Source organism: Parasteatoda tepidariorum, chromosome 10 (genome assembly GCF_982258835.1).
Source record: "Parasteatoda tepidariorum strain Cologne lab strain chromosome 10, Ptep-v5.0, whole genome shotgun sequence".
Taxonomy (NCBI): Eukaryota; Metazoa; Arthropoda; class Arachnida; order Araneae; family Theridiidae; genus Parasteatoda; species Parasteatoda tepidariorum.
The window spans coordinates 61,610,763-61,624,660 of NC_141764.1; the positions used below are offsets into that span (position 1 = coordinate 61,610,763).

General features: G+C 29.2%; 1 protein-coding gene across 2 annotated transcripts in view; it reads left to right on the forward strand.

Moving 5' to 3' along the window:
• Dora (zinc finger SWIM domain-containing dorado) overlaps positions 1 to 13,898 on the forward strand; it is a 61,678-nt gene that overhangs the window by 26,550 nt on the left and 21,230 nt on the right. For both annotated transcript variants that reach the window (XM_043047858.3, XM_043047860.3), the window contains exons 8-13: positions 4,474 to 4,555; positions 4,674 to 4,990; positions 5,130 to 5,330; positions 7,775 to 8,568; positions 11,563 to 11,734; positions 12,445 to 12,771. In XM_043047858.3, the coding sequence (XP_042903792.2) occupies positions 4,474 to 4,555; positions 4,674 to 4,990; positions 5,130 to 5,330; positions 7,775 to 8,568; positions 11,563 to 11,734; positions 12,445 to 12,771 (1,893 nt within the window). The remainder of the gene's footprint in view (positions 1 to 4,473; positions 4,556 to 4,673; positions 4,991 to 5,129; positions 5,331 to 7,774; positions 8,569 to 11,562; positions 11,735 to 12,444; positions 12,772 to 13,898) is intronic.

A 13,898-nucleotide genomic window follows, 5' to 3' on the forward strand; every position in this document is an offset into this window, starting at 1 on the left:
GGAACTTGACTTCGAGCGCGTAGCGTAAAATTTCATTAATATTTTTTTCGCTAATAATCGTTTGCTAATCTTTTTATTATTATTTTTTTTAAGCTATAAAATACGATGTTTCCTTTTTAGTAGTCTGAAAATCTATTTGCAATTTAGTAAAGAAATTTGAATAAAACATTTTATTCAGCGAATGTGGAGTTTTATAAAAGCATGCTCCTTATAGAATATGATTATACAACAGATTGTTCTTCTTTAATGTGATTATTTTTTTTCCCTCAATAACTGATACAATTTCAATAATATACATATGTATGAATAAAATATCCATCAATTTCTTGAATATATATTTTATAAATATTAATAAAAATAACATTTTTAAGCATCTCTCACAACATCGCAAATTTCTCAACATCTTATAGGGTAAACTAACTAGTGAAGGAATACTTAAGCTTAGCTTGCCTTTAAAAAAAAATCATAAAAATTTCAAAATTTGTAATTTTAGCTAAATGATGGTGTCGACATATTTGTTATTAAATGCAAATTATGTTAAAAAAATCAGATAACTTACATTATATTGTTTCAAGCTTTTGGTGGTTTAAATAATAAGTAGTAAGATAACCAAGTGAAGGAACAGTTCTTACATTGAATAAACACTAAATTGTCCAGTGAATGAACACTTAATTTTGAGAATGTTTGATGCTCGTTAGGAATCCTTAGGCCACACAGATGTCTGTCGCCCTGTAGATACCTGAATTGACGGATGTTAACACAGGCGGGCATTAGGAAAAAAAAATCTTTTAAGTTTTCGTTCCCCCATTTCAGTATCTTAAGGGCCTTACGAACTCTGTTTAAAAAGAGAGTATCATATCAGATATGTATATATAAGAAAACAAAATTAATCAGAGTAGCAGTATTTGATGGTAAATGTAGCTTATCGTAATTGAAGAATATGCTGTGCGACATTTTATTATGAATTTGCGAACGTAAGATTCAGAATGTATCGAAACATGAGGATGCTATATGCTAATCGTCTTTATCCAAAGAAAACCATCTAACGTAAATATCTAGCATAATGAAGCGATTTTGTAAACAATGAATCATACAATATGCAACATATTATTTCAATATCTTATTCTTAAACATAACATATTTCAATGTTTTTAAAATGCCACTAAACATTCAGCAATTCCTTGAGTTATAGAAAAAAGAAATATCGTAAATTATAGAAAACCTTGTGAATGTGCATTAGAATTACTATACAATCTACATTTTATTTTTCAAGCACTTTTTTTTTTCTTCAAACTTTAATGCCTTATGTTAATTTGATTTTAGTATGAAATCCTCGAATAAACATAGCAAAAATAACATAATCTAAATAATATCAGATAAAAAGTTCATGTATTTAAATTTTAAAAACTTAGAAAATCATAAATAATTTATAAATCGATTCAAATTTTCTTTTCAAAGGAGATTAAAATAATTATTTTTTTTTTTTTTTGCTTTTTGAACATGAATCAACTTAAAAATTGTCTACTACTTCGAAATGTTTTCTATTAACTATTAATTAAATCTCGCTGAGCAATCATAAAACATTATTTCAATTTTTTTTACAATCAGAGATTGGTTGCCTAGCAACCTAGTAAAATTAAGCGTTCCTCTTTTGAATATTCAATGGGTTATCTTAAAATATTCATTTGCGCAGGCGATTTTTTTTGGCGGTTTTCTGGACTATCGCCAAATATATAAACCTTTATTGCAACCCAATTTACGACCCAATTTTTTTAAAATTTTGTCTACCCCCCCTAATTCAAGTGTCTAGATTCCAAATATGTAAAAATATATATATGTTTATTCGGAGAAAGTACGTTTTTGTGTCTGATTTCGTAACTTAAATAATAGTTAGCACTAATTAATTAGCATATTTGAGGTCACCCCCAGGAACCATTAAGATTGACACTTAGTTCGTGAAAATCCGATCATTAGAACGAAAGTTATTCAGGGTGATATCTTTTTTTTTTTTGCGGACTGTACACGTACTGTAAAACATATTTCACTTAGATTTAAAAAAGTCAGGACTGTCTTTTTGTTTTCTTGACTTTTGGCATTTTTGGAGTGTTGTATTTTTTACCTGGTTCCAAGAGACAGTGCAATAGCATAGATGGCATCTTTTACTGTAAACTTTTTTTGAAAATCAGTCACGTCACAGTCGGCATTTAACAGGCCTTGAGTAAAAGACCTTCTATAAAAGCATTTAAAATTTTGAATAACCCATGGGTTGAATCAAAGATGTTACGTTAAGTGGGAGCAGAGTAGCAACAATATTTCCAGAAACTGACTCATCTACTGGCGGGTGGGCTTTGCATTTGTCCAAAAGAAGGATGGCTTTAGTACCGAGTGCCTCCATATGATCCCGAACTACCCCGAAAACTTCCGAATAGCTCTTGAGCGTTTTTATTTGCTTTAAAGACACACTTTTGGAGAAAACCAAAATTTTTACAATTTTCCGGAGCGATGCCGGTTTATCGGGCATTCCGGACTGTTGGATGCCGGACTAATGGACTTCTACTGTAATAGTAAAATGTAGGATTTACTTTCCTAGGTAAAATAGTATTTATCATATTTTTAGTAAGAAATAAAAACCTAAAATAAATTATACTTTGCTGTTTTGACGCATTAATAAAAGTACTTCAAATACATTTAATTATAACTCTAAACAAATTGAAAGAAATTTTTCTTTTATAAAAGCTCAATATTACTGAATAAGCTATTACTAACATATTTCATTTTCGTTATGCATTTTTACTTATTATAATATTATAATTAATTAATATTTTTGTTATTTATTATTTTTCTTACTCTGTTAAAAAATGCTTGAACAAGTTTTCATCTTTATAATTTCATCTGCTAGAAATATAGTTCCTACAAAGCTAAAGTCACTTCTTAGTTAGAATGCACACTACATTTCATTCTAATGTATTATGGCACACAATATAAAAACTGCAAAACATTTATGGAATATTTTTCTGTGGTGACCACATTTTTAAAAGTAGGAAATGGGATTTAAAAATGCTTTGAATTTTGTGTATATGTATTAATTTAATCATGAATTGTTAAAAATAAATTAGGGTTTACAAAATAAATGTACTTTGAAATTCGATATGCCTAGAATTTTTTTCTCTGGGGTAATAATAGTAAATAATAGTTTAAAAGAAGGAATTTTATAAAGCTTTAAATATTGTGCATATTTATTAATATAATCATGAATTATTACACTTAAATTTTGGTTAACAAAATATATACATATTAAGATGCGTTCTGCCAAGAATTTTTTTTCTTTGTTGCTACATTTTTAAATGTTGGAATTTTAATTTTATAAAGCTTTGAATTTTGTGTTAATCCTTTGACTACCAGAAATAAAGGAGTGTACGATTATTTGCCATAATTTCTTGAAATTGTGAAAGAATTTTAATTCAGGTAAATGCTTTGGCAATCGCTGATACCAATTTAATATTATTTTTTGAAATTACTTTTGCGTTAAGTTGCCCAGTGCTACAAAAGGAATTATGAAATATATATTTAGTTCATTTTTTATTATTTAATTTCAATTTTTTCTAAGGTCTATTTTAGTAATTTATCGTGTATTTTACATAAACAAGAAAATTTATCTGTGAAAAAAAATTAATTATTTAATATTTTTAGCCAATATTTATTCCAGTTTTGTTAGGTTTAAGTTTTGTTCAGGTTATCAACCCAAAAGCTGATCTTAGCACTGATGTTTAATTAAAATCTTCATACTTGGGGCCAGGATAGTCTGGTTGGTAAGGCACTGGGCCTGTGTCCAAGAGGTCGTGGTTTTAATTCCTGCCGGCGGAAGACTTCCTCTGTAGTAAATGGTGACTGATGCACGTTAAATACGTTGAGTCACAAAGTCCTCCATCTTCCCATAACAAATCATACCTCAGGGGGTATTAATCCACGAGTTTCCTTGTCTTCTGGATTGGTTCAAAATTACAAGGCTACGGAGTTGAATATTAGTAGTTGTAAACCAAAAATTGGGTCGGCTGTTCAACGACGGTTATAAAATAAAATACAAAAAATCTTCATTCTTAGTTAAACCTGATTTTTTTTTTTTATGTGTCAGGTGCATTATTGCTTTTGAAATATATCCACCAATGTAACAGCTACAAAATAATATTTATTAACCTTTAAAACAAATATAACAAAACAATTACGAGCATATTATAAGGGCCCTCAGCGGCCAAAATACAGAATTATAGAAATATTCTCTTATCGAGGAAAGATCAGCCTACGCGCCAGCTCCTCTTCATCTCCTCCTCTCTTAATCTATAATTGGGTTAGTGATTAACTCGCCCTCTAGCGGTGAGCCAATCACTACATTATGTATTTATGTCCTTGATTATTATTTAGATTTTACTTTGTGGTGTGGATGTTTTATTCATAATCTTTTTGAATAATTTGTAGATTTTACCAACGGCTCAGCGCTTACTAGATGAGTTGCTATCAAGTCAACAGACTGCAATCAATACTCTAGGAGGTGCACCAGGTAAATATTTTGATTTAAAGTCTTCTACTTGTGCATATCTTTCAGTTAATATTTTTACAACCCACCTGAAACATTTCAACAAAATTTGAATGACTTTTTTAATACAACACAATTTTAGATCCAACTGCTGGAGCTTCAATTAATGAACAGACCACTTGGTGTCTGGATGGCTCAACTCTTCATGACAATATCAGAAAAATTCTCATCAAGCTATGTGTTCCATCACCCATCGTCTTTAGTGATGTAAATTATCTGTCATCAACTGCTCCTCCTGCTGCTGCAGAATGGTCCAGTCTATTGAGACCTTTGAGGGGAAGAGAACCTGAGGGGTTATGGAATTTACTCTCTATTGTTAGAGAAATGTTCCACCGCAGCGACAGAAATGCTATCCCTTTGCTGGAGATTATCACAGATGAAATGTTGCAATGTGACCAGGTACTTAATCATGCTGGTTTATTGTTTAAAGGCTTGATTTTGTGTATAATAATAATTATTTATAAAATTATTTATTTATTTTTTTATTGAAAAGTTGAGCTGGTAGGACAATTTCTTTAAAAAAAAACATGTATTGCAGATATTGTCTTGGTGGTTCAGTACTAAAGTTTCTCTTCATACTGGATCTGGTAGTCATGGTGGTCGTGGAAATATGCACAGTAACACACATGCATCTCAGCATGCATGTAGTAGTTTATGTGATGAAGTGGTTATATTGTGGAGGTTAGCAGCTTTAAATCCTGCCCTATCTCCGCAAGATCGACAAACCTTGTTTGGTCAAGTATGTATCATTGCTATTTCTGTGTTGGAATTTTTTAATAATTTGTTCCATTAGAAATTTTGTTTCTTAATTTTTTCTCTTTTAATTTAATTTAAGAAAATTTTTCTTTTTTAAGTAATACAGACCTTAAAAGCTTTTACATGTTTTTTTAACTGTATATTTTAATAAAATTTCCATGCAAATTATTAAACTTTACTTTATCCATATTGAATTGCTATTTTTATGACAATTTTTACTCTATCTGTATTAAATGGCCTTTTTTGATGGCAATTTTATTATATTTAAGGATTTTAATATAATCTCAATGCTATAAGAGAAAATATACTTCTTTAAAATATTTATTTTATTTTTCTTAGATTTAACTTTTTATAGTCTTAATGATAGTATAGAACAGTGGTTTCCAACTGGCGGCCCGGGGCCCGCATCCTGCCCGCAAAGCTTCTTTTTGTGGCCCGCGAACTAAAATATATTAGTTGTCGTTTTTTTGCAGACAATTTTCGTAAAAAAATCTGAATGAGTTTAAAATACTTTTCTCGTTAATAAAAACCTAATTTCTTCGTTTCTGTAAAATTTAACATACCAACGGTGCAAAAAAAAATAACAAATTCTCAGGTTTTGCACCCAAGAAAATATTTATTCAAATACAAAATTTATCGTGTCTGTCGCTCTTTTTTATTTCTTTTTTCTGTATTTTGTGAATATAATTTAGCATGTGTGTATCAGAAATTTTCTATAAGAAATTCTCCGATTTAACTTTTTGAAACCACTCATTTTAGACGAAAATATTTACAAACATATTTGTAAATTTTAAATTTAAAATGTAACTATCTTTTCTCTGGTGGTTGCAGCAGACAAACCTCAATTTTCTCATTGAACATTTCATGTGCTACTATGTAAGTTTTAATAACAACCTTTTTAAAGTTTTATATCTTAATAATTAGATATCTGTTGCACATTAATTGTTTAAAACATAGGTGCACATTTAAGTTATTGTAGCCCGAATTTTTTATTATGCAATTAAATATTTTTAAAAATCTACTTCTTATTTTAATTTGTAATTCAATACTTTTGTTTTGTACAACTTGGTAAAAATCTGACAGAAATATTTAATGTTCCTTCAAACATAAAAGAGTCCTACATAAGATTTTAATAAAGTTGCAGCCCGCCATTTGATTTATGCTTTTAACTGTGGCCCACGGCCTCATGTAAGTTGGAAACCCCTGGTATAGAAAATATTTAAGACTTTATACAAGTTATAATGAAAAACAAAATGTTATGTAAGCCATAGTCATTTTGTACAGAAATTTTTTTATTGAAGCTTACAAGCTCTTGTATACAAAAAAAAAAAAGTTTTCAATGTAGCATAAAATTAAAATGCATGGAATATCCAATATGAAAGGCCTTTAAAAAAAGGAATCATTGTTGACAAATTTAAACCAAATTGGTTTTTTAAAATTAATATTTGTATTTTCTCAATTGAAAAAAAATTTGATCATTTTATTAAGTAAACTGATACAATAGGTTTTAACTTGAATAATTCTTATTAATGTCGTATGAGATTTTCATACATACTTGCAAACAAAGAGCTCATTCTTTTACATATATTTTTAATTTAGCATTTTGATGTCAAAGTTTATTTCTAGCTAAATTGAAATATAGTTTTATACCTTGTTAACATGTTTATGAAAGGAAAAGTCGATGTTTTTTAATTGTTCAGTGACAATATTAATTATTAGCTGAAAAATGTTCATAATTATGTTTTATAATAGTTTAATTACTCTTAATTTCAAGCTATTATTAATATTATTTAACCCTTTGTTTTAAATAAATAAAATTTAAAAAAAAAGAAATCCTGGCTGAAACCAAAGCTTAAAGAAAGTTTTTTTTCCAACCCTGAGTAGAATTTGTTCCACAATGACCTATGTTTTGAATGGCTAACACTGTTTTTTAATATGCTATTTATACTTTTGCAATAAATCTCAATTTTCGAATATATATATATTTATAAATTTTAGCTCTAGTTTGGCTACATCTACGGTTGTTCGGAATAAATGTTTTCCTTTGGCAAGAGCAATTATTTAAAATCTTTGCAGAAACGTTTTGCAATCTGCTTTAAGCAGATTGGTAGGATATTGGCAATGGCAACTGAACATCTAAATTAAAGTTGGAAAAATAAAGCAAATGACTTTCATTACGGAAGTAGCTATTTTGTTATTTTTCACGAAATTTGAAAATTTAGTTCCCATTTTAATACTGCCTGTTTAAGCACCAAGCCGGAGCTCTATTAAAGTGTTATTTATTTTGTGCCAATTGATAAAAGTTTTGTAGCTATATAAAAAAAAGAAAGCAGGATAGAAGAAATAGAACTAAGCATCGAAAGTTTGTTGCAAAATATTTAGTGCTGCTTGTTTTTCATTAGCTGATTTTTGTTATTATTTTTGTAGTTGCGATGCTGGCATGTTAAGACTTTGGAAAGAGTGTGGAAAACTCGCAGCAGTACAAATAACAACAGCAGCAGCACCATCAAAAGAGCCGACATCGAAGTTTTCCCTGGTTTTCGGCCGGCAATGGAAGGTTGCTTGTTAGATTGGAGCGATTATCCCATACCAGGTGTAACATACGCCGAAGGAGGTGGCCGACGTTGGTACTGCCCGTACGTTCATGTAAGAACTAATGAAACCCCTAGTTCTGCTGTTGCTACTGGAAATGACAGTGACAATGCCACTTTAGCTTGCTTCTCTGCCAGAAGAGGTCGCTCTGTTGATGTTGGCCAAATAACTGGCCTCTGCCCTTGTGATAAACAATCGTCAGATAAAAAAACAATTTGTGTACTCAATTTTCATCACGATCAACCACCTGAGCACAAACTTGGTAGTAACCGCAGCTCTTTGAGCAGTGAGGGCTTTTGCGAGAATGAGCAAGAGGTGTTGGCAGATGCTCTGAACGAATCATGCTGCATAAATGTGGCCCGTGGAAGCGATACTATTAGGAGTTCCGGCATTGCAACAAAAATGATGATTTCTAGTGATTTGTGGAATTCGGAAGAAAGCCTTCAGGATGAATCTGATGGGGCTAAAGGTTCCTCGTCGGATGCATTCAAAATCAGTATTCAGCCTTCTACCAGCAAGGGTGTCGGCTCTAAAACTGGGTTAGATAAAGATAAAAACTCAAATGTTAAGCCATTGGAGGCTGTACCATCTTCATCTCAACAACTCAATGGTCATGTCCCTCCCTTAAGGTAAGTGAAAAATTTATTCACTTACAAAAATGTTTTTTTTTTCCTGTACTTTTTGTAATACTGTTTACAAAATACTAATTGTACTCTTAGAAACTATTAAACAAATCAATCAGAACTCCTCATTTATATGATTTTTATTATATCTATTGGTTACTTTTTCAATATTTAAATTGCCAGTGATTATCATACATACAGACTATAGTGTGTCTATGAAAAGCTATGTGCTATGTAGTGCTCTCCCTAAGTGTTTTTTGCAGGATGACCCATCCTGCTTGCCCTTTGATTACAATAAATGTGTACTTTTTTCACTTTTTGTAAAAATAAGTCGCCATGTCTTAAAAGCACTACCTATTTATTCAGATTCCTTTCAGAAGAAAAATTGTTTCACTGTTTAAATAATAATTACAACATTGGTAAAGTTATCTGCATTTATAGGTTAAATTCCGGTTACTGTTATAAATATTTACTTAGTTAGGATTATTCTCAACTGATTAAATTTTTATAAGTATCTTTTATTAATTTTTTGGGGGGAGGGGATGGGAGGATATTAATAAGTTTAAGTGATTTGAATTTTTAAATAAATATCCTTTATTTTTTTTACAAAAATACGTCTTTAAAAGTTCATTTTCTCATAATTTTTAGTTTAAATTACATAAGAAAGCTTTCAAGCTGTTTATCAATTAATCATTTTTTGTTAGTGTATTCTTTTTTGAAAAAAGAAGTATGCACCACGATTGTCTTTTAGCTTGCCTTTAATTATTTTTATAAACTACAAATTTTTCTCATTTTGATAATGAGAGAGAATTCCTTTGTGAAATATACTCATAAAATAATATGAGAGGATAATTTAAAAATTGTTGAGGGTACAACTCAGTTATTACATAATATTACACATTTTGATAAATATTTACGATGTTAAGTTAGTGCCCATTCCAAACTTTAAGTGCCCTGTTCTGAGAGAATTACCTTGCCCTTTTTTATTCTTCGGGAGAACTCTGGTGCTATGCTAACTAGTCTCTCCTCCTGCAATTTACTTTCAATTGTATTATTTTTTATTCTGATTTCATCAACCTGTCTGAAATAGCAATATTAATTTTCATACCATTTGTTTTATGATATCCCATCACAATATATTTTGTAGTCTACAAATTTTGATTTTCGGTTAAACAACATAAATTAGATTTACTTAAATATTAATTTTCTGTTAATAATTATTTTAAAATAATGATTTTTAATTGGCTAAATTCTTAACACTACCAGATGTCTAGAAATAATTTTTAATTTGTCTAGAGTAATGAAATTATCTTAAAGTAAGGAAATTGTATTTGAAAATTATCATGTTTTATTAATGTCTGCATTAAACTTAACATTTAATTCTATCTTAATGAAATGCTTGCATGCAAAAAAAAAAGGTAATTATTAACTTGAACCATGCTAACATATGAGGACTTTTTCTCTTAAAGTTTATATGTTATATTAATCATAAATATTACTTTTCCATTAATAATTATTTTAAAATATTTTTCTTTTTATTGACTAAATTCTTAGGGCTACTGGATGTCTAGAAATAATTTTAAAATTGTCTTGATCTATGAAATTGTCTTAGACAAATTACATTTGTTGGTTGGTGAGAGTTATTATTTTATAATAATGGTCCCATTGAACTTAACATTTAATTCAATCTTAATAAAATGCTTTCATGCAAAGAAGGCAGTTGCTAACTTTAATCTCATTAACTTTTGATGAGAATTTTTTTACTCTTTAAGCTTACATATTCTTTTAAATTTAAACTAAATTTTCCAAGGAAACTACTATTTGACATGCTTTTAACTGACATAAAATTGAATCATTATTGTTTAACTGTTACAAAATAACCACTTAATTGCAAAATTTAATTATTACTTATACCGCGTTTGTTCACCTTTATTACGCTCTTATTATACATAGATACAAGAACCGATTTAAACTCTATTTATAAATTTCAATTGAAAAAGTATGTCCGTATGAATATAGGGCAGAATATAAAATATTGGATACTAGCCAGGCTATAATTTTCACTCACCACTATTTTCACGAAAATATAAGCAATTTTTAAATTATTACTTGATGTAGTGTAATGATTTTTCAGTTATCGAAACCATAAAAGCATGTATTAACTGAAAAATTGAATTCTATTTATTCGAAATATTAATGGTAATAATATCTTAAAATAAGGTTGCCTTAAAGTTCCAATGGTTCCATTGTCATCAATCAACCGCAAAAATCATTACAATCAGAAAAGTATCAGAAATTAACAAATCATAAATACTTTTCAATACTTAGTGTTTGTAAACCACTCTTAAATGCCATTTGATAATTGTTGTCCTAAGGTCATACTCTATTATGAAGGCTGTCCATTTATAGAAATTATTATTATTGACTAATGATTATTAATTATTATTACAATAATGTATAATAATAATAATCATTAGACAATTATAATGAGTATTAACATCAGAACAATAATAATGAATATTATTTATGATTATTAATTAATGAAAAATGAAGTTGTCTTAAAGTAATAAAAATTTCCTAAATTAAAATGTCATCTATGCTTTTAAACACTTAGTGTTTTTATGCCGCTCTAAAATGCCATTTGACAATCCGGTCCTAAGGTCATACTCTATTATGAAGGGTGTCCATTTATAGAAATTCTAGCAAATAGTTATGTCTTTAAAAAGTTTTTGTAAGTCTTTATTTTATTGTATCATCCTGAACTTTATCATGTAAAAACAAAATCTTAATTCCGAGGAAATCATGATATTTTGATTTAAAATACAACATTTTACAAAGCAAAATTTACTCACCAGCTCTAAATGTTCAATTGCCAGTGGGGAGCTGGTTGATTGAAAATTTTGCACCCTGGTATTTTGGTATTTATTAGTTACATGCAATTAATCTCTTATAAAATATTTTGATTACGATGATTTTGTAAATTTTCGATTCTTCTCTTAGACAAGCTGAGTGCAGCGGTGAAGCTAGTGAATCCCAACAATCCAGTGATGAATATCATTTATATTATTATGATCCCAGAGTTAGACTTCAAAGCCCTGACCATAACCAACAATATGTTGTTGAAGAACAGTGGTTTTCTGTTGCTGTGAAGAAAATTGAAGACTCCTTAGAAGTAAAAAAATATATAGATATATATATTTATATTTATACTAACATTAATTTCAAATTCAGAACCTTATAAAATTTTGAGTTAACTTTGATGGTCAAATTTTTTCTTAACAGTTTTTGAAAGTGTAGGATTGTCATTTTACGCAGTTGTTCATTTGTTATAAGTATTGTTGTTGATTATTTGAGATACTTTTGAAAAAGTCATTTCATATAAAGATAACCTTTTTTTTAAAAAAAAAATGCTAAATAAATAAAAACAAAAATATTTTGTTATCTTGCATTGTTTTAAGAACTTCATTTCTATTAAAATTTAGGTAATAATTTAAAAGCTTTATCTTTGATAATGATTCGCATTCTTGAAAATTAAATTTGCATTTATAATCGCAGAATAAATTGCATCAAAAATTCATAGTATTTATTTTTGAATTTTTTTCCTGTTTTATGATTTGTTCTATAATTGAAAACTTTAAAACCTTTACTTAGTAGTAAAAAAAAATGTTTTTACCCCAAAATTACCTTAAGGCAAGTATTATAAAAATCCAATATAATTAGGAATTTATCTGTGTCAGCAACAAACACTAAGAAAAACATTTCTTTAAATATACAATCATTTCAGTGCTAGTGATTTCTATAGAAAAATTTTCGTCCTAAAAAAGCCACATTCAGCTTCAATTTATTTATTAAAACTTTATATATGTCAAAATTTTCCTTTAGGTTCTATTTGCTCGAGCTGAAGCTCTCCATGCACATGGTCATTCTCATGAAGCTTGCATGCTTGCTGTTCGCTTAGCTGAAGAATTGCTGGCGAGTCCACCAAATTTAGCTGTTGAAGTGCCTGCAACAACATGTCGAGGCAAAAAAGTTCGCCGCTTTAATCCAGCCAGTCATCAAGTTAGTTTAATGGCCTCTGCAACCCTTGCAAAGGTTGCCTTTTTGTGTTCTGTGCTCGGAGAAAATCATGAATATCACCATCTTGCCTTCCGTGTTGGATTATTTGGGTTAGAAATGACAAGACCTCCTGCATCTACCAAAGCTTTAGAGGTATTTTTTATTTGTTCATTTATTTTGTAGCTTGCTTCTTACTGTTATTTTAGTTTTAAGAATGTATTTCATATTTATCTGTGTAAAGCTAGTCTTACTTACATTTTTATTGTTAAAAAAAACTAATACTGGCATTCTGTCAAAATTAGTAGTCTTCAAAAATATAGTTTACTTCTTCTCTTGTGGCTATTACTCATTCGTTAAATAGCAGGACCCACGCTAATGTCTTCAAATTATTAGCCAGGAAATGAGACGAACATCATAAATATTCTCAACCAAAGGCAAATCTTAAAAAAAAATTGATTGTTTTTTCTTGCAAAAAACTTCAAATCAAAATACAAATTTACTATAATTAAATTATTTTATAAAATACAAATTCAAATCAATAGTCACTTCACAGTTGGAGAGGATTAAGTGAGCTATGAACGGGAGAGGATAAAAAATGTAGATGTGGTTTTAAAGTCTTAGAGGAAAGGAAATTGGAATAGGTTGGGGTTAATTTTTGACAATTTTTTGGCCTTGAGCAGTAGTATAAGAATAAACCTAAAGCAACATTATGTTATGGTCACAAGAGAACATATTTTCTGCTAAAATAGTTCAATGATAATATGCATCTTTCTTCCACTTCATCTATTTTATTGACACAAACTGTAAGGAAAATTGTCTCACGATATCGTATGATCTGGCAACAAATGTGATAATTTGTATTTTAAGGTCTCATGCTTACGTAACTTCTCTTGTTGCTTACATTATCAGGACTTACTATAATTCTAATTGATTATGTGGCTTATCTAACGGAAATACTGTAATTGAATGGAAAATACAGGATTTGTTCAGAAAAATTACCTTTGAACTTTTTTTCGAAGGAAATATATTTTTTTCTTTTGGTAAAAAAAAAATTTAGCCAAAACACAATTTTTTCACTAATTTACTGTTTTATCCCATTTTGTTAAGCGATTTGAATGAGTTACACGTGCCCCCGTGGCAGAAACACGGCGACACAGCGACATTGTCGCAGAAAGCGACTGAGTTCTTGCAGAAAGATTTTTTTTATTTGGGAAATAAAAATTTTTGGTTTGCCACAAGCAGAAGTTCTCAAAAAAGATTCTGCAGAAACAGAAGCTGTT